This window comes from Agrilus planipennis, unplaced genomic scaffold, assembly GCF_000699045.2.
Source record: "Agrilus planipennis isolate EAB-ADULT unplaced genomic scaffold, Apla_2.0 scaffold238, whole genome shotgun sequence".
Lineage (NCBI taxonomy): Eukaryota > Metazoa > Arthropoda > Insecta > Coleoptera > Buprestidae > Agrilus > Agrilus planipennis.
Window position 1 is genome coordinate 1 of NW_020439447.1, and position 26,946 is coordinate 26,946.

The 26,946-nt window shown below is 33.2% G+C and overlaps 4 protein-coding genes across 9 annotated transcripts in view; 2 read left to right on the plus strand and 2 right to left on the minus strand.

Annotated features, from left to right (window-relative positions):
* Window positions 1-21: 21 nt before the first annotated feature.
* Window positions 22-4,331, minus strand: LOC108740999 (vang-like protein 2-B). Of its 4 annotated transcripts, none has more exons than XR_001938443.2 (3): window positions 3,721-4,331; window positions 2,051-3,646; window positions 22-235 (listed from the first exon to the last, which is right to left on the minus strand). XR_001938443.2 is itself a non-coding variant. In XM_018475550.2 (3 exons), exons 1-3 carry the CDS (start codon window positions 3,846-3,848, stop codon window positions 1,093-1,095), a joined length of 1,752 nt encoding a protein of 583 aa, XP_018331052.1. In that variant the 5' UTR covers window positions 3,849-4,331; the 3' UTR covers window positions 510-1,092. The 4 variants fall into 4 exon arrangements, 2 of the variants coding, with proteins under 2 accessions (XP_018331052.1, XP_018331055.1); XM_018475550.2 differs by lacking the exon at window positions 22-235 and adding an exon at window positions 510-1,180 and having other exon boundaries at window positions 2,111-3,646; XR_001938442.2 differs by lacking the exon at window positions 22-235 and adding an exon at window positions 1,187-1,993.
* Window positions 4,332-4,613: 282 nt separating this feature from the next.
* LOC108741002 (prefoldin subunit 2) lies at window positions 4,614-5,548 on the plus strand. Its single transcript, XM_018475557.2, has 2 exons — window positions 4,614-4,847; window positions 4,901-5,548. Exons 1-2 carry the CDS (start codon window positions 4,699-4,701, stop codon window positions 5,190-5,192), a joined length of 441 nt encoding a protein of 146 aa, XP_018331059.1. The 5' UTR covers window positions 4,614-4,698; the 3' UTR covers window positions 5,193-5,548.
* A 192-nt stretch (window positions 5,549-5,740) lies between these two features.
* Window positions 5,741-26,332, minus strand: LOC108741001 (tsukushin-like). 3 transcript variants are annotated; one of them, XM_025979019.1, is made up of 3 exons: window positions 26,313-26,332; window positions 15,899-16,039; window positions 5,741-6,121 (listed from the first exon to the last, which is right to left on the minus strand). In XM_025979019.1, exons 1-3 carry the CDS (start codon window positions 26,315-26,317, stop codon window positions 5,863-5,865), a joined length of 405 nt encoding a protein of 134 aa, XP_025834804.1. In that variant the 5' UTR covers window positions 26,318-26,332; the 3' UTR covers window positions 5,741-5,862. The 3 variants fall into 3 exon arrangements, with proteins under 3 accessions (XP_025834804.1, XP_025834803.1, XP_018331058.1); XM_025979018.1 differs by lacking the exon at window positions 26,313-26,332 and adding an exon at window positions 26,127-26,229; XM_018475556.2 differs by lacking the exons at window positions 15,899-16,039; window positions 26,313-26,332 and adding an exon at window positions 6,434-8,773.
* LOC108741000 (homeobox protein SIX3-like) overlaps window positions 18,437-26,946 on the plus strand; it is a 39,763-nt gene continuing 31,253 nt past the window's right edge. The window contains exon 1 of the mRNA XM_018475555.1: window positions 18,437-19,912. Coding sequence (XP_018331057.1) covers window positions 19,206-19,912 — 707 coding nt within the window. The 5' untranslated portion in view covers window positions 18,437-19,205. The remainder of the gene's footprint in view (window positions 19,913-26,946) is intronic.

The window sequence follows — 26,946 nt, forward strand, 5'->3', positions numbered from 1 at the left end:
TAAAGCATGTTTCTGTGAAATAGGGACATAAAATTAAGTCAACGTCAATTGATGGTTCTAAGTCGCTGTTTCATGCCTGAAAAAAATAAATTTTGTTTAAAATTCTGATGGCGAGACCTGAGGACATTACTTACTACTCACGTTTTGTGGAAAATTTATCAAAGCCTCTCTAGAAACTTGGTGAAGTTTGTTTGGGGGATAAAACTCTTACATGATGGATGTAAACTTATAAAGGCTTCAAAACAGATTTAATATTAGTTTTTTATTTGGTAATTATAGGAATCAGAATGGAGATCTCATATTTACTAAGTTAATTAAAAAAACAATTGTAGTCCCTTCCTTATGTGGAAAATTATAGAAAAAGGAAAATTAGTTTATAGTTAATAAGTTCTTAAAACTTGTAATAATTTTACTAGTAGAAATTTTTATCGATTTGATAAAAGTTGACGTCAATTTGCAAGACTGCATTTCACTTTGTGTATCCCAAATGCCAATAAAGGAAATTAATATACACTTAACTGTTTTATTTAATGTGTTACAGTACATTTAGGTATAAAAAGTTACGCATTTCTTTCTATTACATACAAAGAATTGCAAGCTATCTGTAATAGGAAAAGTATAGCACATAGTAGTACATGTCAAGAAAAATAGAAAAGTATTAATAACAACCTGAAGCTACTAAACAATCCTGAATAACCTGAATTTGTGCTAAATTATTCTTTATATCACAGCTGAGAACCTATTACATGATTAACAATAACTAAAAATTATTTCAATGTTTGAGCTTACAAAAGTTCCCCTAGTATGATATGCCATTTATGCCTCATGAAATTTAAATCTTAAAGACACATTCTTAAAATAGGAAAAGATACTTTGGAATGTTTAACTAAAGAAACCAAACTTCCAGAAAATGTTTATAAAATGACTAGTTTAAAATGCACTTGATGTATTGCTTATGTAAAATAAATAAAAGTTTCATTAGGAAAGTCGAAGACAACAGTAATGCTATTTACACTTCATTTAACAGAAGAGCAAAATATGCTCTTGATATAAATGCAAAAAAATATACTCCAAGTATGCAAAATTAGAGAGTTAATGGCCATAGTATTCAGCTGACTTAAGCATCAAGTATGAGCGATATTTATCAATATCATAAAATAGTACAAAAGATAATATATATGTAGGCACTAATAAGAGGTGTCAGTTTTTAAAATACTAATACTTCAAAAAAAGTATTTTCTTAACTATAGTATTTATAAATCAACACAAACTTTTTATATAATATCATTAAGTTGCGCTGTTTATTATTAACGTTTCTTTTCCAACTACAAATAATTTGGGAGATCAAGTTATGAGATTCAAAGGTACAAATACCTTTACATCATTAAAAAAACAATCTAAAAATCCTATAAAAATAGGATTTTGTTTCTTCCTTAAAAAATCATTTTATAAAACACTTCAATCAATACTGACACATCATTAATCAAACCATCTATCTATTTACAGACACGTTGAGGGCAGTGGCTTAGCCGTCTTGATACCTTCCAAAAGTATTTGAGTATATTACACAAACAGTATAAATGAAACTGTTTTTTGCCTCATATTTAAAGCCTTTTTGGTAAGACGTTTGACTAGCAACAGTCTTCCAATTTATCATAATATAAATGAGTATAAAAATTTAATTAAGACCCACGTAGTAGTAAACTGCTAATTGATTACTAATTATTTACAGATTTACATTTCGTTTTCTATTGAATACAAATATTCTTCTTTTGTTCTTTTATAAAACGAAATCTTAATCTAATGTATTCGATAATTAGTAAAAATTTCGTAATATACTAATTATTATGTTCTTATGTACATTGGCTTAAAGTTTACATTTTACAAACAAACGACGTCCACTCACTCTTCATCCTATACACATAACATTTTTAAAATATTTGTGTATAGGATGTTGGAAAACCATATTATGTCTTTGTTTGATGATAACATACTTTACATGAAAAGGTAAAAAATAAAAAGAGAATGTTACACAAAATATAGACATTACCTACACTAGCTTCAACCAACCCCTCAGATCAACCGGTCACATTCCAGAGGTCATACGGATGTTTCAGAATTCAATCGAAGTACAAATTTGTTGCTTTTTGGGTCAACAACTTCTTCGGTTATATTGAAATGGGGCAATTTTCTTATAGTACAGAGCAAGGAAACGTCGTTTTGTCGTAACTGGAACTCCGTTTTATCACCGATCGGTCTCGATAGAAGTTCCTCGCAAATAAGCGCCCAAGTCTGCACCTCCTTGACTTCTTTATCATTCTGGAGCACCGGTTCAGTCACCAGGTACGGCTCTAAAAAAGCACAAGGTGTTAAATCGTGACTCAAACAGTTTGCTAAATGACTCAAAATTGATTCAACAGAATGTCTTGGCTGTTGCCTGGTAATTCTCAGGTATTTCTGAAGAGCTCTGGCAAGCGATGGAAACACCGCTTGGGCGGCTTCGTGGGGGTCCATCGGAATTGCAGGAACCTGATCGTTGTGCAGTCGCTTGATGTGGGTGAAAGCTTCTTCAGCTGCTGTTATAAGACGTGCACGCCTTTTTTTAACTCTTCTTTCATATTCGTGCTCTTCATAAAATCTTTCATTGTGACTCGAATCCCTTCTTCGGGCATGAGCAGCCAACATAGCTCGGGACTGGGACTGCTGCGAATTGGTGTTGTTTATACCATCAACTTCGTAAAATTTGAAGCTGGACGAGGCCTTTCGTGACTTAGAAACAGGTATTCTCTCCAAGTATGGATTGTATATGGGAAATTCAGTGTAATACTTCTCCAGCACCCAAACGGCAGTCCTCTGGATACTTAATTGACCAATGGCATATGATTTACTGGCTCCATCAGGGCTGCGAACAATCTTTATGTAATAAACTGGTTTCAAGTGTCGAATTTCGACCAGAATTACAGCCAAGTATTGAATGAAAAGTAATGTATCAGTCAGACTGACAGCATAAGCTACCACAGCTTTGTAGTCTACTGATTCTTCAGGGGTTGTGGCGGCCTTTGCAGTTTCTGTCACTTGAACTATGTAGAAGAGCCAATAGGCAAAAGTGGCTACCAAGACAAAGACCAGAGCTGCAGCTCTAAACAAAAATATTCGCGGCATCGTTGCATTTGGTTTCCGAAGGAAAACAGCCCAAGCTCCACCTGCCAAAATTGCTAATTTAAATGCCAAAGAGATCAACTGTCCCTTACACTCTGCTCCACATGTCAGAAGTTTATCGCCGTTCTGTAATCCTATGGGAGAAGACAATGCAGGGAAAAATCCGATTTTTGGGAGTATCACCATGGCAACTGGACTCAGAAAAGCAGCTGCTGATAGCACATAAGTAAAAATTGACCCCATGTATTGAAAACAATAGAATCCTAAGCCTGCATCTGGCTCCCCAGGCCAATTGCTCACATCTTCAGTGGACTGTGATTGTTCTGAGGTGTTTCCAGTTACTGCTGTTGTGTTTTCTCCCCAGTTATCATCCTGGGGTAATATTTGCACTTCAATAACCTCTTGACCTTCACGGGAATCGGCATTGAGAGTAACTGCTGTTTGAAATGGGGCCATTGAGTCGTTTTTACGAGTGGACTTATTACTCCTAAAAATTAGCTTTCAATATATGCAAACTTATTAATTCGTTTAATATTTATAAAATAAACTATACATACGAACCTAGTACTTCTGTAAGAATACTGACGATGTGTGCTACGTTCTCTATGACTTCTGGAACGCCGGGAACGTGAACTATTTTCCGACTTTACTGATTCAGTCTCCATGTTACAAACTGTTTCAATGCCCATAAATACGTTGCGTCAGGAATATAATAAATTGTTGCCAGCATTAGGAACTCTATATTGTACGTTTTCAGTAAAGAAATTTATGAATATGGTCGGTTTTAGTTACAATGTAGCATATACAAGTAACTTCAGTTGCACAGAATTCAACGGTTCACTCACCAGTCAAGAGTTCTTGTTTAATTTATGGTAGAATCAGAAAGTAACTGTAGTTCGTCTTCTTTTCATAAAAATTATAATAAAATGAATAATTATACAGTATTTCCAGTTTCCATAATTTTCACTTAAATATGGCTACCGGATAATTACTATAACGGGTTATTAGAAATGAACTTAAATTGTGAAAGGAACATATGAAACTTTTAACGTTTTCACTAAGTGGTTATTATAAAGATACTATTTGCTCTTTTTAAACATCTTTTTTCTGTAAAACTGATAAGGTTAGTTTGAAAAATAATACAATTATAATTGTTTAAAGAAATGTCACCAAAACAGTGACAACGATAACCAATGAAACCAACTCCTGAAATTAAAATTCCCTTTGCATACCAATCACATGGATGTGTTAAAAGTACCATCGTCAAAGTCGAATTATATTGTAAATACGAATTAATCAATAGATTTTAAGCTAAATTATTTACTTATCAGGTGAAATTCCGTTTAGTCAGAACTCCCTGCTTTCAGAAATTAAATTAAACATAAAAAAGCAAAAGCAATCCTTTCAACTTTATGTTCCGGATGGGTGATACTTTTGATACATTTAAAGTGAAAATTTTGACAGTTGGCGTAAAAGGTCGTGTTACAGGTTAACTTTGTAATAAAATAAGTAAATTTATCGATATTTGAATATTTTACAATGGCTAGTGATTCAAAAAAGCAAGATAAAAAGTCTCAGAAGGGTCCTACGCCAGAAGAAGTAATAAATGGCTTTAATCAATTGCGTTTGGATCAACGTAACATTGCAACAAAAGTTGCAGAGTTAGAACTTGAGGAAAATGAGCACAAGTATAATATTTTCCTTCTTTTATAAAGCAAAATTAATAATATTTCTTCCTCAGAATGGTGATAGAAACATTGAAACAAGTTAATGAAGATAGGACTTGTTATCGGATGGTTGGTGGGGTTCTTATGCAGAAAAAGGTTAAAGACATTTTACCAGTGCTCCAGTTAAATCAGACCAAATTGGCAGAGTTAATAGAGAAAGTTAATGAGCAGTTTTGGAAAAAAGGAATGGAATTGGTCGAGTACAAAGAGAAGCACAATATCAAAGTTGGGGGTCAAGATGACTTTAAAGATGATCAGAAAGAGACTAAACCATCAGAAAGTCGTGGAAATGTTTTAGTGTCTTAATAATTATTGATTGTTGATTATATTTTACTCATTCTTGCTTAATTTAACTGCTCATTTTAAAAAATTGTGTGTATTTTTAAAGCCTAATTATGCTAACTGTTTGTTCAAGTTTTAATATATTAATGTAGAAAGGCTATAAATGTTTGTTTTCACTTTAATAAGTTACTCATTTAAGAGCCTTTCTACTGGAATATTACACTATTTGATCATGAATGAGAATTGTAAAATATGTTTGCATTGCAATTTATTATATGTTAATTTTTCTTATTTCAATGTGGTAAAGATACAAAGAAGAATTGATTGCTTTTATGTACCTAATTTTTGCTCTAATTTCTAATAAATATTTTTTCTTTAAATTTGGTTTAATTTTGACGTAGATATATTAAAGGCTAGATGTCTATAAGAGTATGAAAAATGTCCCCCATAACTGAGTTTAATAAGTTTCTTAAAACAATGTTATTTTAAATTAAATTGTTGATAGTGGTTAATTTATTCATTTTTACCAATTTTTCTTATATTTTATCATATTGAACAAATGAAAATGCCACTCAGATTCTAAAGATATATAAGAGTCTAATCTTTTATACAAAAAAAGGAGTACCTACCTATATTTAACACCAATAAAAAGTAACAAATTACAATATAAAAATTAAACAAATAATACAAATTCCTATTCGACTCTGTTTGGTTGAATATCTACAACAAGGCCATAAGGAGAGTCAGGTCCAATCTCTCTGTACTTATTTTGATAGTAAAGGGGACCCAAATAAATTAAATACACAACGAAAATGATCAGGACTGCAATAAGCACCGACAAAACAATAATTATGACCTTTTGCTTTTGATTTTCCTCTGATTCACATTGGGGTAAGTCCTCATGAGTAAGATCCAATATATTTTTCATCCGAAGCCGTAAAGGTTTCACGCATCTAAATAATTATCATGATTAAATTATACTAATAACGATAATAGACTCTACTAATGACGTTAGAAATTGGTCACTTTGGAAACCTAGTTTTAATTTAATTCAGAAATTTTCTTATCACACCCTATAATACATCAAAATCTATTTTGATTGAACATCGTATAATCCAGGAGAGTTATACGAGGAGCAATCAAAATATAGTGTAATGTTATACAAGGTGCATTAAGGAACAATTCAACATTATTTATTCTTAATAAAAATTGATTTAAAACTGAACATTTTTACGATTATGGAATGATATTATAATATTTTTTACCTTAAATTTTGTTTCTGATTTAGTGAATCTTCGAACTTTTGCAACCAAAATATGTTGCAGTCGCAGGTAAAGGGATTTCCCTGTAGATCGATATAATCCAATTTGTTAAACAAAAACTGATATGATTCATTCACACCTTTTAAACCGCACCTGGCTACAGACATTTTCTTTAAATGAAGGTCGGTTTTTTCTGATAAAATTCCAAATGCTACACTTTCTAAGTCCTTTAAATTTGGATTATCGTTCATTTCTAACTCAATCAAAGACTGTAGAGTGTAGAAAGCGTATCGATCTATTTTCCTAAGGTTCGGCATTCTGTTCATTTTTAGAATTTGTAGGGAATGATAGTTTAAGTGTTTCCCCTGTAAAACGGCCACCCAGGTCCCAGATATATCCAAATATGTTACCGAATAAGGAATTGTTGGTACTTCAAGCAATGGATTGTCTGCTACACTCAGATATGTTAATTGGTTGGCCCCATCAAAGAATGTATGAAGTACATACTTAATATCCAAGCCGTTCATTGAAAGTTTGTTTATTTCTTTGGTTAATCCTAATGTTGAATTAAATATATTGTCCAATTTGGTAAACAATGCACCCAAATAGTTATAACTAATATCTAAGCTACGGAGACCTGACAAGGGGTAAAAAATGTATTCGGGTAATGTTGAAATACTGTTGAAACTTAAGTCCAAAACTTCGAGTTTACTCAGGCCATTAAAAACATTAGAGTTAACGAACGAAGCTATATCATTGTGACTCAAATCCAAATGCTTCAAATTGGGCAAATTCTTAAAATAATCGGTGCTTACATAGTAGATACTGTTAAAGGATAAAATTAACGAATGTAGAACAGGATTTTCTACATTGCTAACACTACCATCCAACTTTTCTATTTTATTAAAAGACAAGTCCAAATGTCCAGCTTCAGTAATCAACTGATAATCAGGAAACGAATCGAAGCCATTTCGAGAGCAATCCAGTTTATGCATCACGTTGTAAGAAAGTTCTGAATCAATAACCACCGAGCAAAGACACTTATGTTCTTGTTTGGGAATGCTACACAAGCTAGACGACGAACTTTGTCCAAAACCAATTTCCAGCAAATACAAAAACGCGAATGCACGAATGTGTAATAAAAACATTTTCCACAAATTTCCGCACAACTTTTACGCTTTTAAATACCGATAAATAATAATCTGTAGGTACACCTTAACAATCGTTATTTATTTTGCGCATTGAGTCATTGAATGTGCCTACAACTTATCATTTCCTTATCAAATCCAAATAATCATAAGGCTAGATATAATCCAAATAACTTAATATAAAACAGAGTTTATATTATAATAAATAAACAATAGAACATGCATTGAAGCCACTTAAACGAATTAGTCAAGGATGATCCAAGGAGTATAAAAACAGGATAAAAGTGAAATAAAAAATAAATCATCTACAAATTGCATTTTTGGTGAAGGAAATCCTATCAGAATGCGGTACGATATCATATGAATTGGTATCAAATACTTAGACCTGATTAGTTTAGAAAGAATATTGGTCTTGTTGAAATTTACCCTTACTTCCTGAACACATGGAATTTCGGGAATGAAAACATTAATTCCAATTGATGGATACTTAATAAAGATTATCCCTTCGGTGCCATTCCTCAGAATTTTGCTTTATTTAGGTTTTAAGAATATATTTCATGAAGAAGAACCTCATAATAAGCTTTCTGCTGACTTCCAAAAGGTAAAAATCGATCAAGAACGATCCCGGTAGATCAATGAGACATCGATTTAAATACCTAACAGTCTACAGTGTATTATGTGTATTTGTCCGTGTGTGATGACCGGTAGATTTGAAGAGAAAACATTGAATTTAAATGTAACAATCTAATCAAACTGTTATCAATTATTTTTCGCTCTGTCGGACGCAGCATGAGTACGCGGAGGGGTAGCAACGGCACGGGGAGTTGGTGGCGCAGAAAAATACAATAGGCAAGGGTGGACGTGGGGTAATCGCTATTGTGCTATTTACATTTAAAACGACTGGCCCGAAGTCTGATGGTTACACAGGGAGAATTGCAGAACAGTGGCCCCTTAAATATCTACGACAATCCAATGAAGCAACTACATCATCGTCTCTCGTTGAGAAAGCTTTTATTTACTTACAAAGGCTTATGGTCCGTTGAACATTCTGTTACAATACCATCCGATCTCGTTAACCCAACTCTGTAGTCGATAAACGTAAATTGCTTCAGAATAAATTATACGGAACTAATTTGGAAACATTTTTACTGCTTCCACATTAAATAGATAGTAAAATTTGGTTGAAAACCTTTCACATTTTTTTTTAAAAAAAAGTATTGAGTTACTAAATATTACGAAAACATAGTAATTTTCATTGCAAACTATCGGTCGAATATTTTACAATAAATTAAACTACAATTTCTAAGATATTTATGTATATAGACAACCCAACATACAGCAAATATTATAATTCTAATGATTTAACTTGAAAGAAAAGTAAAAGACGATTATTCTCACGAAAGTAACTTTTTTATATGAAACTATTCTCGAACAAACCCCAAAATATTACGTGCATAAAAATATTTATTTACTAGTGATATTATTAAAGACACCTTTTGCATATGGTTGAATAGAGTTACCACTTTTGTAACATTAAATCGTTAAAGCAAAAGTTATGATTTTTTATTAAGTAATAATTTTGTATTTTTTACTGTTCTTTTGTCCCTAACCCAGATAACTATGGAGGAATTGAAAAAAATTAAATAAGGGACGCACATTAAATATCTCACAAACAGCACTGTCTTTTAAAAAAAAGCATTTAGTTGCTAATTATTACGAAAACATAGTAACTTTTATTGCAAACTATCCTTTGAATGCCGAAAATAAGATATTTATGAAGATAAATGTTATCAAAAAAATTATTTTAAAATTTTGGTGGAGGCGCCGGGACAATTTAAGAAAAAGCTTCTTATTGATCTATAATTCCGGTTTAATTGGAGTAAATTGATGAATGTTCATCTTTAAATTATAGTTTCCTCATGTATATGCAATTAGGGATGCTAATTTCTATATTATTTTACAATAAATTAAACTACAATTTCGAAGATATTTATGTATATAGACAACCCAACATACAGCAAATATTACAACTGATAATTTAACTTACAGAAAAGTAGAAAACGATTATTTTCACGAAAGTAACTTTTTTACGTGAAACATTTCTCGAACAAATCCCAAAATATTACGTGCATAAAAATATTTATTTATTAGTGATACTATTAAAGACTTCTTTTGTATATGGTTGAAAAGCGTTACCATTTTTTAACATCAAAACCTTACATATCTTTAAAACAATAAATTACAAATGCTAAATAAGGGAAGTGGACTTACAATAGATTTTGAAATTTCTACTTTTTGAATTAATAAAACCGAACTGTAAAAACTTAATAATATAAATCACCTAATTTTCAAATAATAACAGAGATTAGAACTCAAATGTTATGAGCTTTTGTACGATTTTCTAACAGAGGCATAAATATATAAATTTTGATAACCTTTACTTCAATTTTAATTACTTTTGGATGCATCTAATTATTTATTTTTTTCTACTAATTTTTTCTTTTACTTTGTTACATAGTATCAATAAATTCATATTCATGTCATCAATTTTTTCAAGTTGATAATGAGATAATCATTTTCTGTCCACTTATTATTAAAAGACTTATTCAGTCTTCCCCCAATATGGAATTTTATATGTGCACCCCTGCAACTTATGTACGATTTTACGTAATCCTTGATATGATTCGTTTGAATCAATCCGCATTCAGATCAATTGTGCAAGGGTTTAAAAGTTTTTACGTTAACTCTAAACAGTGTTACACAGTACACTATTTATTGCGGAAAGATTACATTGGTAATCCAACGATTGTACTCGTGTGAAGCAAATAGAGTACAAGATTATTATTGACGATTTATTCCTGAACAGTAATTGTAACAAAACATGCAATCGTTTGATCCTATTAAGTTAAAACGATGTTCAAAAACCGTAGGGGACACTGTTTATGCTTGTCTATACTCTACTACTATTTTCGGATGTAAATACGTGTGTACATATGCCAATTTTCAAGGGATGTTGCTTCTATGTCCCCTTCAAACACCCTTACTATATATGATGTATGTCTACCAAATACGTGCTAATACAAGCTGATGTAAAGTTCTCATTTAGATATAGTTTGCTTGTTGATTTTACCAATAAATTTATTAATTTAGTTATGTCTATTATATGCTAATAAAGAAACTGTAGTACAGTGAAGAAACTGAAAATGTAGAAGCAACGCAATTTTTACTCTAACAAATAAATAGGAAGTTAATTTCACTTGAATTTTCCTTTCTGTTTTTCTTTTTAACCGATTTCAAAAAAAGAGGATTTTCTCAATTGGGCTGTTTTTTTCTTGTATGTCTGTTACGCGATTACTCCACCAATTATGAATTGATCATGATGATTCTTTTTTTATTTGGTAGGCCATACTTCAGACGTAGTCACATGTAAATTTTATCGAAATTGATTCAGTGCTTTTTGAAAAAATCAACAAAAACAAAAAATGTTTACACACTAAAAATTGAAAACTAAAATTACTTTATAGTTAAAAATAAAAACCGACTTCAAGTCTAGACTTACATGTAAAAACTTAAACCAAAAAATAGAAAATAATTTTTTAATTACTTCAAAGCAAAGTGCATTGCACTACAATCGACATAATCATTGATAATACCCGTATACAATCACAATTTATAATCAACTATTTTTCGAGTCGGTACCAGTAGAAGCAAAAATAACCTATTTGATTAATTAATTAATATATGAATGCAAAAATAGAGATCAGATAAAAGAAATCGAAAGAAAGGGTTGCTGCAAAGGCAGGATTAAATTGTCCTTATTGACTGGTACCGACTCCAAAAATAATTGATTATAAATTGTAAATGTACATAAGTACAAATGATTTTGTCACTTATTCTGTAATGCACTTTGCTTTAATGTAATTAAAATATTATTTTCCACTTTATAGTTTAAGATTTTACGTGTATGTATAGTCTTCAGATCGATTATTTTTTTATTTAATTAAAAGGCGTAGTTTTGTAGCCGTATTAACTAAATACAAAATAGGTTTTGTTTGTTTGAAAATACCATCATCCTTAAAAAATCGATACGCCATTCGGTGAAGATCAAATTTAGCCTGTAATCGGTCACCTTATTATTAGAAGATGAGCGTCTCGTTTCAGTCGGGAGATCATTTGAACGAGCTCGGTTTGGTTGGAAGGGTTCGCAAAGTCTGTACGATCTGAGTAAGACTTTTTGTTACCAATTTAATATCAGCTGAAATTTGAGCTCTGCGTGAGCACTGCCTTCGCCAACTAAACTCTGTTTAATGGGGCCTTTCTTTGCGCAACAGCATCACATAGAAGAGTCAGAGATGCGTTTTGTAATTTTTATGGCAATTTTTCTGCTTACCGAAAAATGTAAATTAATCTGCCGTGTGGCTGTTATTGGAGAATAAAACGAGTGAATTCGGTGTTATGTTACTATACGCTAAACTCACGAAGAACCAAGCATATTTTGAAAGCTTTTTAATCTAGTTATATTTAGGTATAACCAGTGGCGGCTGGTGTTTAATGTCACAAACCACATGCGCATACTCCCTGTATCATCATCATCATCATCATCATAAGATCGTCAGTTCTAAGACTAGTTGGACACGCACCTCCACTCTTTCCTATCCTGAGCTAATCATCGCATTTCCCTAAAACCAGAACATCCCACATCCTTAACTATTTGTGAACAGTAATCTACTCTAGGTGTACCTGTAACATGACCCTAACTAGACCTTCATGTCTGAGAAGGTATCCTACAAACCTATCTCGCCTATTCTTTATTGACTTCCATAGAATCCTGTTTTCCTATTCTTTGTAATTCCTTTATTTCTAACCTTCTCTATCCACTGTATCCTCATCATTCTCCTGTAACACCACATTTCGAACGCTTCTAACCTTCTCTTTTCTATAGCGCCCACAGTCCAGGTTTCGCACCCGTACAGTGCCGCACTCCAAACATACACTTTTAACAACTTTTTCCAAATTTCTAAATTAACTGGTCGAAAGCATTCAAGTGACTATTTTTGTTAAAGGCGACTCTACCTTGTTCTATCTTCTGTTCCATCCATTCCATCCTGAATTACCTGACTTCCTAGATACCGAAAATGATTGACTTCGCCTAACTTTTCGTATTCTAAATTTACATTTTCTTTTTCTGGCATAAGTACCAAATATTTCTGTATCCTTCATATCTTCTAGAGGTTCAGATTCCCTATTCATTTAAAAGTGAATTAAATTATACTGTAGTCTAAATATATATTAGGTGAAGTGTTAAAAACGATTAAATTTCTAAATCTAGTTCTTAATGACGATGTATTAAGTACCTAGGGATAATTATAGTCACAAATGTGTTACACTGTTCAAATAGGATAATTATGATACCTACTTAATGATCCATCACAATCAGTGACAAAATACCAGTCAAATTAATAATTGGCATGATGTCAGACTTAATTGCCTGAAAGCAGTTTGCATATCTAATACTTCCGTTTTCTTTTAATTTTTCAAAAAATGAGCTGTTCCAATACCTGGTATTTTTTTATAGTTTACCGATGATTAAGTTATTAACTATTTTCCAGTAATTCTACTGCTTTAGTTTAAAGCTCAATTTAATATTTAACTATACTGGTCAAATATGGTTTACCTTGATGAAAACTTCCGAAATCAATTAATTATTATTTGTTTATTAGAGTATGCAACTATAACTAATTTAGCATGCAGCTTTCCTGATGGATGATTAAGAAGTCCCTAAATCCTACAAATGGATATGGCTTGAATCAATCCACTGTTTTAGCTTTGAATTAAACACAAATTAATATTAATACCTTTCTGCACTTCTTTAATCGTATACCGAGTACATTTAATCTAACAAAACGGCTCCAATATGGGAGAAACGACAAGGGAAATAATCAGTGGCGTACACACAGGGAGACTTCGGCTTTCAAACCGTGTCTAATATTATGTATAAGATTTTGTATGACATATTAGTTTAATATCAAGATTGGAAAAACTTTGGCGGTTGTTGTAGAACAAACAGAATAGCTCAAAACCCCAACGCCAAAACACGACACTGTAATTGTCCGAAGCACGTTTCGGTAACAATGTTACCTTCTTCAGGGACTGAAATAAACTAAACCTAAATGAGAACTAATCCTAATTTATACTGAAAGTTGTTAAGGTTCAGTGAACATGACCCGATGCCAACAAGGTAGATGTTCAATGGACCTTAACAATCATAAACGTAATTAAACTAGACTAAATAGCGGAGATCCAGGGATGGGATCGTTGTCATTGTTAAGAACAATTTGTTTATTTTTATAAATGTATAAACTTTCAAAACTGTCTAGTAAACGATTATTCCTAACTTCTTTAACTAACTTAAGGTTATTAATATTAATATTATGTCCATCAGTAAGAATATGTTGGGCAACACTAGATTNGGGATAGGATCGTTGTCATTGTTAAGAACAATTTGTTTATTTTTATAAATGTATAAACTTTCAAAACTGTCTAGTAAACGATTATTCCTAACTTCTTTAACTAAGCACATATTAGTTCATAAATGATAATTATGCTGAAGATGTTTCTGATTTTGACAACCATCCTAACTTAACAGGAAACTTCTAATTTTTATGGGGATCATTTCTTCCCAACCTGAAATTGTGTTTGCGCCCCTGGTGGTGTTGGAGACTGCTGTTGTTGTTATATGGTTCTTTTTGCATGTCTAAATGTGTACAATGCGGGTAGATATAGAGACATATAGACGCAGGGTGCATTTAGAACCACTAATCTGACAAGTTTCAATGGGAAAAGCGGATTTGGCAAATATGATTGACACCGGTGATGTTTAGCCCCAGCTCTATCTGCACTTCGTACTGCCTTTTAGGCTCCAAATGTATATATGTAGATTAAGTTACAAAATGTACCACCGTCTCTGTACTACAGCTTGCCAACTAATACGTTATAATCGCGTTCCCGGAAGAGCACAGTGTAATTTCAACGAAGAAACCACCTTGTCAATGAAATAGTGCGAGAAATTAAGGGTTGAAAAAGTTGTAAGATTATACTAATAGATGTGCATTCTTAAAACGACAAAAAGTTTTTGAAAATTGCACCTACAAATTGATCTATAGATACCTAATGGTTAGAGAAACTAGTTTTGCTAAAAAAATAGTAAATAACTAAATGTTTAAGATATATGCAAAATTTGAGTAATTTGAATGAAATAAAATAGATGATATGTATCTATTAAATAGATACTTTTTAATATTTATCAAATCCAATTTTTAATATTTAAAATGAATTTACTGTTAATTGCTAATTCATTAAATAAAATTGTGTGCAATTAGTTACTTACTATTTCTTTAGTTCAAAACAGTTTTCACTCGCCGCTGTCCCTTAAAATAACTGATAACATCAGATACCTTTGCAAATTTTATTTAGTGAATTAAGCTAATAATTTTACGATGAATGAGTGCCTTTTGACGATTATAAAAAATGGTGAAACTCATGAGATTTTTTCACATTTTGGTGTAATACTAAGCCAAGAAAGTATCTGTTAGTCAATTTTTAATAAATAAATTATTAAAAATATGAATGTTGCTCTCTTTTAATTTTACAAACGTTCTAAAAAAAATTGCAATAAAAAAAAACTACTGTTAATGATCAAAAAAAAAAATTTTCGGAAAATACAACAATTAAAAAAGAATTAAAATATCATCAAATACATCTGATATTGTCCAAGTAATTTATTTGTCGGCTCAGTGAACATCAAATTGCGCGGATATATCCGACTTTGATTCGAGTGAAAGTAACATGGTGCAAATGTTCGATGAATAAGGAACGAAGGCGTGCACAATGTGAAATCGACGCACGACGTCGTCGGCGTTGTCCGCGACGCCAACGGGCGCTAAATGACATCATAAATATTGTAATTTCCCTCACGAGACGTACCGTCAACTGGAAAATTATCATTCGACTGACTTAATCCGCACCCCATTAGGGTAGTAGTGTGGCAATTCAAAGAGTTGTTTTAACCTCTGACCTTGTATGCCGTATGCCGTTTACGAATTGTTATTATATTGGTCAAATTTTACACAAAACTTTTTTGTGCAAAAATTTCATGTACCTATGTATTTTTAGATATCTATGCATTAGTGAGTGAGCCGTGTGACTAGTCGTTCCGCACTGTTTTTTAATGAACTTAGAATGCCGAGACCTTTAATGTACCTTAATAAATTTCGAGTAATCTACATATCTGTTTGGATAAAAAAATAAAAAAGTTACTCACCTGAGAAAGCATCGTTGTAAAAAATACTCCACGACGACGAGGCGAAGCAACGAAAGGGGTGAAGAAGGGAGTAGATGGCGAGCCATGAGAAAGAAAGGGACTGGTGACCGTGCCATCCATCTGAGCGTGACACAATCGGGTCTGAAAAGAAATTTCCTTTTTCAATTTTCATTCGACGTCAATTTCTTACACTTATTTTCCTCGGCACAGATTTGATTTCATTTCGACGACCAAAAGCCCGAGCAAAGCTCTCTTTCTCGCCGTCTCCCTTTATAGTAACGTTTCGTTGTTTTGATAAATTAGACTGGGGAATTCCCGACGTACAAACAAATTGAGATAAAGACTACCTATGTCAAATAATTTCTACTTAGATGCTAGTTGTTGAAATATCAATTTAATTTACAGTTATAGAATATTTAGTTGATTTAATTTTAGTCCAAGATGATTATTTGATATCGATACAGTTATCGAGAAAAAGAATTGTGTGAATGTGCCTTATTTTGTAATTATTTTCATAGTACGTTTCTTCAACTTATTTCTACTTTTTCAGACTTCTTACAATCACCATCAGTCACGTATTTAGGTAACAAGCCACAGAGCAAAAGCTAAGGCGTTCTTTTGCAAGAGAGTGTATAAAAATTCCTAAATATTTAGACAAAACATGCAAAACGTTGATTGAAAAGTTACTTCATAAATAACTACAATTTTTTTACAACTGTAGAGAGATATATAGCAGCAAAAGATTAGTATGCTTAGATTTGCAGATGATATAGCAGTGTTAGCATCTAGTAAGAAGGAGGTAGAAATAGCTTCATGAAAGTAAATAAAAGTAAAACAAAAATACTAGTATGCAAGGGAAGAAAAAGTAGCAAAAAAACGAATATAAAGATAGGAGACGAAAGATTAGAAGAAGTGGCTGATTTTAGATATCTATAGGAAGTCAGATAACTCAGGACAGAAGGAGTAGTAGGGATATAAAGCAGAGGATAGCGCAAGGTCGAATCGCCTTCAATAAAAAGAAATCAAAAAATTCGAAAAAGATTGTTAAACTGAATTTAGAATAGAGAAGGTTAGAAATGAAGAGGTATTATAAAGAATGGGAGAACAGAGATTCTATGGAAGTCAATAAGAAATAGGCGAAATAGGTTGGTAGGACACCTTCTCAGGCATGAAGGTCTAGTCAGAGACATATTAGAGACAGAAACAGGACTTAAGAGGAGTAGAGGTAGATTAGATTACTGTTCGTGAATACTTAAGGATGTGGGTTGTTCTAGTTTTAGGGAAATGCGAAGATTAGCTCAGGATAGGAAAAAGTGGAAGTGCGTATCCAACCAGTCTTAGGACTGACGACCTTATGATGATGATGATAATTAACTTTGGTGGATGAGCCTGACACAAATAAATAACCACATAAAAAACTTCTTTCTGTTTAAAATTTTCATTACATGCTCCTATGAATTAATGTGAAAGCCCAAAAAAATTTACATTAAATCAGATATTAAAAATGGAAGTAATAACATAAAGCTGTTCTGTCAATCAATGTGTATCGGACTACGTACGAGCAATTTAGTAAAGATAAAAATATTCTTGGGACGTCTTATATTTCATTTATTTTAGAGCGCAGTTTTTTGCCACCCATGTGAGCCATATGTTTGCCAGTTCGCGTTTAATAAGACCGATGCTCCTTCCGAAGCAAAGAATATTGTAGAGTGTCTGTTATTATTGATGTTGAACGCTTTGTTTAGATAGGCTGACAAGTGGCGCCAGAAAAAGTAGCGACAGCAGTCTCTGATGACATGCACAGGATGGAGCTGAAAACCAAGGAATCCCCCGAATACTTACCTAATAACGGTACGGTGGTAGGTGGGATAAATTTACAATAAGACGACGGAAAAGAACTGAAACAATATGGTCCACGTCAAGCTTTCTGATGGGGGACTTTTGCTTTAAGAGTTTGATGAGTTGGTGATTGCGAATCTTTGGAAAAAATAATGTAAAAATTAATGTGGAAAATGTGGAAATATTTGGAAATTTAAAGTGGAAAACATTGAAAATTTAAAGTGAAAATATTTAAAAATAGAGAAAGATAATTCTGCTTTTTGCGGTTTCATTCAAACTCAAATATTGAATAGATCCACAACACATATCAGTCTTGAGATGACTTTCTTGATTTCATGTGAAGGGTGAGACAGACGTGGATGTCATACGTACTACATCATTGGAATAAGCCAAGAAAAACAATGATATCTTTCCATGAAAAACAGACGCCATCCGGTGGCACCGTCCGCACAGAGGAACGAGCTTTGGAGTAGGGCCACTTTAAGCATCAGCTCGAGTTAGGTTTACGACACAAGTTCTCATTTCCACGGGGGGGCTTTTCCTAGTGATACCAGAAAGCAACACCCACCGGCCTCATATTCCCCCCACTTCATTGAGTGTCATTGGAGGTCGATTCCGGTTGTAACCGTGGCAACAGCCTTGCGTTAACCAATGATCGTCAAGCACTCCGGAGGACCGTTCCGGTGAAGAACTAAACATGTCAGTCGCACTACGTGGCTAGAACCGTGGGTCAGGTACAAGTAGTCTGTTTGTGTTTCACAAATTAATCAAAAAACTGTTTTTCAATATCTCAATCAAGAACTCAGCAGTTACTAAATCTTCAGTGTTCATGGAGCAAGGAGTGCGGTATTCCCTTCGGTGAAGACTTTTGTGAGTTTACCAAATTCCCATCAGAAGATGCGCTTGTTTGGATTTGAAACCGGACACCTTCAAATAAGGATATTCGCCGAAGAAGGATCGGAATGCCATTTGATGAAAGGTACTGTGGATTTCTGTGATTCCATCAGCACTGCTCATAAACGATAGGATCCGAGTGGACTTCTAGAATACATGTACCGCCAGAAACACTCAAAATCCTGATGCAGGATTTCAGGATTAGCCGCTAAATCTGGTGCTAGTCAAACAATAAATAATCAATATTCCCCCTTAGGATTAAATCACTTTAATTGATTAAGTGAAGATATCTAACCGATTAGCTAGTGTTAAGTTATCCAAACCTTCATATGGATGCTTCAAAGGACATCGCGCCTTTCCTAACAGATACCAACTCCACAATCTTTGAAGGAATAGCGAGAGAAATAAAAAAGCTCGGGTGAGACTCTTTGGGACAATATACCTACCTGCGATATTATTTATTGAATTGGTGTTGTGACGCGAGTTGTTTAGCAAAAGCCTCGAAGTGGTTGGTAATGAGGAAGATTTGTTGAGGAAGAGGTCAGTGTTTTGGGCAGCAACACTGGCCACCCATATGGCTCTTGGACTGAGCTCCGGGCTCTGTTCAGGGAGCTCGGAGCCCGTTTCTGGAAATCGATCTGATACATCCTCATCTCCCGGTGTCAGCGTACCGCTTCCAATAGCCCCAGCGCCCATCATGCCCAATCCCATGTTTGCATTGCCAACCCTGAACTTTACCGTTGAACAAGTCGCGGCGGTGTGTGAAACGTTGGAAGAAAGCGGAGATATCGAGAGGCTCGCCAGGTTCCTGTGGTCACTTCCGGTTGCCCATCCGAACATCGGTGAGCTCAACAAGAACGAGACGGTCCTGAGGGCGAGAGCAATAGTTTCCTTTCACAGCGGCAATTTCAGAGAACTGTATCACATTTTGGAACATCACAAGTTCACCAAAAGTTCACACGGGAAGCTGCAAGCCATGTGGCTGGAAGCCCATTATCAGGAAGCAGAAAAATTGAGAGGAAGGGCCCTGGGACCGGTCGATAAGTATCGTGTGCGTAAAAAATTCCCGTTACCGCGGACTATTTGGGATGGTGAACAAAAGACACATTGTTTTAAAGAAAGGACTAGGAGCTTGTTGAGGGAATGGTATCTACAGGATCCTTATCCTAATCCGACGAAGAAGAGGGAGCTCGCTCAGGCTACGGGACTAACACCAACACAAGTTGGAAATTGGTTCAAGAATCGGAGGCAAAGAGACAGAGCGGCTGCAGCTAAAAACAGGTAGATCTTTTTTATTCTATTTATTAGAAAACTATAATGAAGATAATCTAATTAAGAAGAAAATGCTGTTTTAATATTTTTAAAATACCCCTAACAATGCGGATTTTGTCTGATTTCACGAAGTAACTAAAACACCGTCGGTACCTATGTGTTTACTTACGTTAGCAATAAACTGTTACCTATTTATTATACGATTATAGACACAGGTATGCTTCTAATTAAAACAGCGAAGAAGTTTTTTCAGCTTAGATAATATTATTGATATACCTTCATATATATATATTTGTCGCATCAACAAATAGAAATTCTCATTCTGATCTCAAATTGACGTTCTTAATACAGTTTTAGTTTATTGGCATTTTAAATAATGTGCCCTAATGCTATAACTACCTTAGACAATCTTGTGTTTATTTATTACAACATTTTATTGGACAATACTGAGCTTTGATGAAACTCTGAAGTTGTAGGCGGAAACTTGGAGATTTCTAATTTATGATTTGAAATATTATAAAGGTCCTTTTGAATACATGTTCTAACTCGAACAAACTCATTTAGATTTTCTTATGGTACATAGCTACGGTACGGTTATTAAGTTAGTTCTTATTGATAATGAGTACCTATATCTCTAATCCAGAGAAGAAAAAGTTAGCAAAGAAAATTGGACTAATTCTTTAAAGTTTGATTAACGCATACTGAGTTTTTTTTGTCGTATATGAGGTTCCTACATCAAATAATAATAATTTAAACATTGTAAAGCTTATAGTATCTATGTGTACAGTATAGGTACCTATCTATTATTGTTGATAAAAGTAATACAATTATTTATTCGCTGAGTTTGAAAGCCGAAGTTTTCAAACCACTTTAGTATTGTAATGAAAATTATCTCAGAAAAATAGAATATTTTCAAGTAAAAAAGTAAAACTAATGATATATTTTACTTTACCGTCGCAAAAGCACAAACAATCACAGCAAAAATATACTTTAAGAATTGTTTCAACTCTATACGACTTTTCCTGCAGTCTGAACATGAAATGCAATATAAACTGATGGGAAAACGTGAACTTAAATATTATTCTCTTTAGAATATAATAATAAAAATTTTCGCCACAATATTTACAATTTGCCCATCATTTTATAATATATATTCTTTCATGAAGTTTTAAATTATTTTTGTAGCTACTACTACTAACCGAGGTAGACAGTTAAAATCTTTTCATATAGATACATAAATAAACATTAGAACTTCCGAAATTTCACAAAACGTTTAGTTACTAGAATTTTGAGGATAAGGGCAGATAGAGGCCCTAGGAATTGAGGCACACTACCTCATAAGGCTGGCCCAAAGGGCATATACCTAACGCCTTGCTTCATTCCCGCATCACTAGTATTATGAATTCCGCATATTGTTTTCTTCCTGTTCTAAAAGAATTGGGAGAAACAATCAGATTACACCATCAACTAATGATTTCCTAATAGGACCCACAAATTTGTCTAAGAAGAGTTCAAACATCTGAAGTTTGCTCAATCGAACTCACATGAAGCTGGGATTTCCCCGCTTGTTTGTGAGGCATACCTCACATCAGTACCGCTAAGGGAGAGGGTGCGTTATAACAAGTAACCTACGGGGAAATCCCTTTATCGACATGTGTTTTTTGCCACTTGAGAGTCGCATGGTACAATCAAATTAATCAAATTACACCATCAGTTAATTCTTTAAAAATAGAGCCCACATAAGTTTGTCTAAAAAGAGTTCACTTATCTGATGTTTGCCCAATCGAACTCACATAAGGCAGGTGGTGGGATTTTCCCGCTTGTTTTTAAGGCATACCTCACATCAGCATCGCTATGGGTAAGGGGGTTATAACAAGGAACCTACGGGGAAATTGCTTTATCGGCATGTTTTTTTTGCCTCATGAGGCCCACACGGTACATGAGGCGTGCCACCTATAGATTCTATAAATTCTAGTCGGGTAAGACACCCAAGGTGCCATCAGTCCTAAGGACAGCACCTTGAGTGTCAAATTACTTCTTACATAACTAAACGTTTTGTCGAATTTCGAGTGGTTTAGTGTTTATTTAGTTACGTTTTACAGTACTCCAATTGAATATTATTTTTTCTTTATTTATTTAAATAGGTATATCATTCCATTGTTCATTTATTTCAATATATAATAGATAATAGAAATATTTTGTTATTAGTTACAGTATTTTAGAATATTTTTTTTCGAAAAGTATTGATGTTCAGTTACCTTTTTTATCAAAATATCTGGATCTATCCTATTTATCCCTTATAATACTGATCTTTTTGTTCAATTTTAATAAACAATCTAAAGGGCAGTATGAATGAATCCTAATACAATGGCTATTTAGCACCTACTGTTATAACAAAAGAAGAATTATGAATGCCCACAATATTAGGTATAGGTACCTATATTATCGTCACTATTCACCTGTGAATAAATCTTTCTCAGAATCAGATGGATTTTCCCTGTTCTACGTTAAGTAATAAGCATTACCTGCAATGGTATACCTACCCAAAGGTTGAACCAGAAAAGAAATTTAATCCATGTTGGACGTTTAACCAAACATGCTTTCACCACATTGTCCCTCTCGTGCGAATATTAGGTATGAATCGTTTAAAATAAATTACGATAATTAGATATTTACTTAGTGCTTCTATTGTGTGAAATAATTTCAGATTTGCTACACATTACTATTATCAGCTTCGATGGAAATTATGTTTACACATTAGTCAATAAATAAATAAATAAAACTGTATATACTAGAGGTTATTAAAAACGGGAAAATCTAATTATTTATTGATAATATTACGTTGCTAGCTACAAAATCAGATTAAAATTTACATGTCTTTACCTATAGTTTTTAAAATCAACAATCCGATCAGTTTGAAGTACCTAGGTTACTTTTTCAGTTTTTGGTGTTAAATTTTAAGCTATTTACTTCTTGTAGTTTAACAATAAGATGGTACCGCCCGACACCCCCGTGGAGAGACAATAAAATTATATTAATATCAATACAACATTCATTCATGTGGCATTCCCATAACATAGCTATACAATATTAATTCTATAGAAATATCAAAAGACATTGTGGTGATGTAAAAAATTAAACTATGATGAGGACTTATCTCAAATACCACAACACAACGCAAGACTGTCTTACATAACGCAACATAGCTATACTATATTAATTCAATAGAAATATCAAAGGACATTGTGGTGATGTAAAAAATTAAACTATGATGAGGACTTATCTCAAATACCACAACACAACGCAAGACTGTCGTACATAACGCAAGTGGATGAAAAACGTGTCTGCGTTTTCTCATAGTGTTGTAGTGCTTGAGGTAAGTTTTGGTTACAAAAAAAATGCAAGAAAACCCTGATGTGCATTATATACCTATCAATGAAGTGTGTTCAATATTTACATTCATAATAAATGACAGTTTATGTTAAGTACTATGGAGCATGATTTATTGACTGTGATAGAATAGGCAGTTTAAAGGTGTCCAAACACTATTATTCCAAATAATGGCGTATTAATGATATGCCATTTAGATTACCTGACTAAGGCGATAAGGTAAACATCGTTTTCCTAATGAGCTTCGATAAGGATATCGGAAGGCAGAGCGTTGCATCCATAATCTTGACTAAAAATAGAACCAATTATCTGTGAATAAGTGAGATAATTTTTTAACACCTCTCCTGATATTCTCATCAAATTATGATGATGGCGTCTTTATATATAATATAATAGGTATAATCCGAATTTTATTGGCCGTTAGATCAAAGAAAATTCACGGTAGATGTCTTATCATCATTGGGCGATTACTACCTTATTTCTTTGTTTCTGTTGTTTAAAATATCAACCGTGATAGGATATCTAATATGTATTTTAAAACGTCGAAAAAAATTGTTTTTTTCAGTAACTATTTTATATACCTATGTAACTTTTCATCGTCATATCCAAATGTTGGTGACGATAAAACATATTTTTTCTCATTAACGTTTTTCTTTCTTTTAGCATATATCCATTAGGTGTTAGGTTAGTTAATATTTCAACAAATTTTTTTTTCCGTTTCCGCAATAAGACAAGTGTACTAATTATTTATGTATATATAAATGTCCGTTTAAGTGGAAGGCGGTCCTTAATGGGCCCCGTAAAAAGTTTAACGAGTAGGGAATTTCCCGCCACCCCATCCCTTGTTTTTAAATGGTATTTTTTTTGTTTCACGCGAATGGGATATTACGCCAAAAGAACCACGTTACTAATTTAGCTCGTATTTACATAGACGACAGAGGCTGAATAATATATATATCTAATGTACTCGTATGGTAGCAGAGCTGGGCGTTTAATGCATTGAACTAAAACAATTTTTTAGTGTTCGTGTGCGTATGTGTGTGTTCCACACATTAATCGACTGTCACGATTGACAAATGACTGCGAAACAAAATGGAACGTATGTCAGTGAATAAGTAACATCGTGGAGGAATAAAAACGCTTTCTTTATTATTCTCCTATAATTAAACAGCAGACGAATAAATTTTCCTTTATTCAGGGTTTTTTGTACGCGATTAAGAAACAAATATTCCGTTTTATATATTATGAAAACTGCTCATCTTGACAGTACAGGAAGACAGTCTATATGATCACAATTTTGCTTATACAAAATGCACCATTCATTCTAGAGTTTGACGCTGATTCTAGCCTAGCAGTTTAAACTATTCCTTAATATTCGGAAAGACAACGGTTCTATTCCGGGTCCGTCTAGCCTGGGCCTAATACATTTTCTGTGGCTTCCGGCTATATAAATAAACCTTTAATAATCGTTTTATTAACCAATCTCGAGCAGAAAAGTGATTACTATTTACCAAAAGCGGGCCAACCTTACTGAGCTGTTCTTTATTTTGTATCCTAGCGCTTTTCCATCTTGAGTTATCCGATTCCCTAAATATCAAAAATGATCAAGTTCTTTAGGATTTAGGAGTGATTTAATAATCATTTTATTTATCTATTTTAAGCCCAAAAGTGATTTCCATTCACTAAAAGCGACGCGATCTTCTTGCGATATTCTTTATTTTATATCTCTAGTGCTTTTCCATCTTAATTGAGTTATCTGACACCAGAAATATCGAAAATCATCGATCTCTTTAGGATTTAGAAGTGATTTAATAATTGTTTTATGTGTGCCATTCTTTATCTTATATTTCTAGTGCTTTTCCTAATTGAGTTATCTGACACCAGAAATATCGAAAATCATCGATCTCTTTAGGATTTAGAAGTGATTTAATAATTGTTTTATGCGTGCTATTCTTTACTTTATATCTCTAGTGCTTTTCAATCTTAAGTTATCTGAGTCCCGAAATGTCGAAAATCATCAGTGACTTCTTAAGGATTCAGTAGTGATTAATCAAAGTATATGGAGTCCTTGCAGTTTGGTTTTTAAGTGTTTAAGTGTACTAATAACGCTGTTGCTTTTATGGTACAGTAATTGATCCGTTCTTCAGCCGGTAGAATAATTACAATATAGGCGACCGTGGTAGTTAATGGCGTGTAAAAACACTACCAACCGCATCACGAAAACAAAGACGGTCTCCTCGTGGATCATATTACACCCGCACCACCACCACCACGCAATCATACGCCTGGTGGTCAATAATTTCCAGACGTCTCGTTCGTCCTGGCAAAGGATTGATTTCGGGATAATACCAGGTGGGCTACTAACAGATACCTGCTATCGAATTTGTGCAATCTCGCGATCCAATCGTATCGATTTTCATCGATTTCTGACACACGATACGGGTTACTGAAAACCCATCAGACGGAAAATTAACATGTTTTAATAATATATTGTACCTAAGTACGAAAACGAAGATGATACTTGAACGTTCTGCAAAAGAAACCGTCCGTGTCCGTCAGCGTGCTCAAAGATTTTCTCAGAAAAAAATAAAACCAAGAAGAAATAAACGAACAAAAGCATCAACGGTCTCGATTACTACAAAATTCTATAATGATGACTTTACAATAGAACAGCATTATTGTCATATAATCTAAACATTAAATAATGTTTCAAATTATAATTCAAAATTTAACTGAAGAATTCCAGATGCCTTACTAATGAGCTTTGACAAACCCCTAGAAGTTTGATGTCATTATTCCAAAGTTTCAAATCTACAGCTACTATTGAACTTACAGCATGATCCGTCATATATAAAATAGCGTTATTGTCATTTAATCTATACATTAAATAATGTTTCAAATTCAAATTCAAAATTTAACTGAAGAATTCCAGATGTCTTACTAATGAGCTTTGACAAAACCCTAGAAGTTTGATGTCATTATTCCAAAGTTTCAAATCTACAGCTACTATTGAACTTACAGCATGGTCCGTCATATATAAAATAGCGTTATTGTTATTTAATCTAAACATTAAATAATGTTTCAAATTCAAATTCAAAATTGAACTGGAGAATTCCAGATGCCTTACTAATGAGTTTTGACAAAACCCTAGAAGTTTGATGTCATTATTCCAAAGTTTCAAATCTACAGCTACTATTGAACTTACAGCATGGTCCGTCATATATAAAATAGCGTTATTGTTATTTAATCTAAACATTAAATAATGTTTCAAATTCAAATTCAAAATTGAACTGGAGAATTCCAGATGCCTTACTAATGAGTTTTGACAAAACCCTAGAAGTTTGATGTCATTATTCCAAAGTTTCAAATCTACAGCTACTATTGAACTTACAGCATGATCCGTCATATATATAAAATAGCGTTATTGTCATTTAATCTAAACATTAAATAATGTTTCAAATTCAAATTCAAAATTTAACTGAAGAATTCCTGATACTTTGCTAATGAGCGTGTCTAGCCCAGCTTTGACAAGATCCTAGAAATTAGATCCTGTTTTGGATTTGGAATGATGATGATGATGATGTTATTATTCCAAAGTTCCAAATCCACAGCTTCAATTGAACTTACACCATGATGGTATGGTATCTTTCATC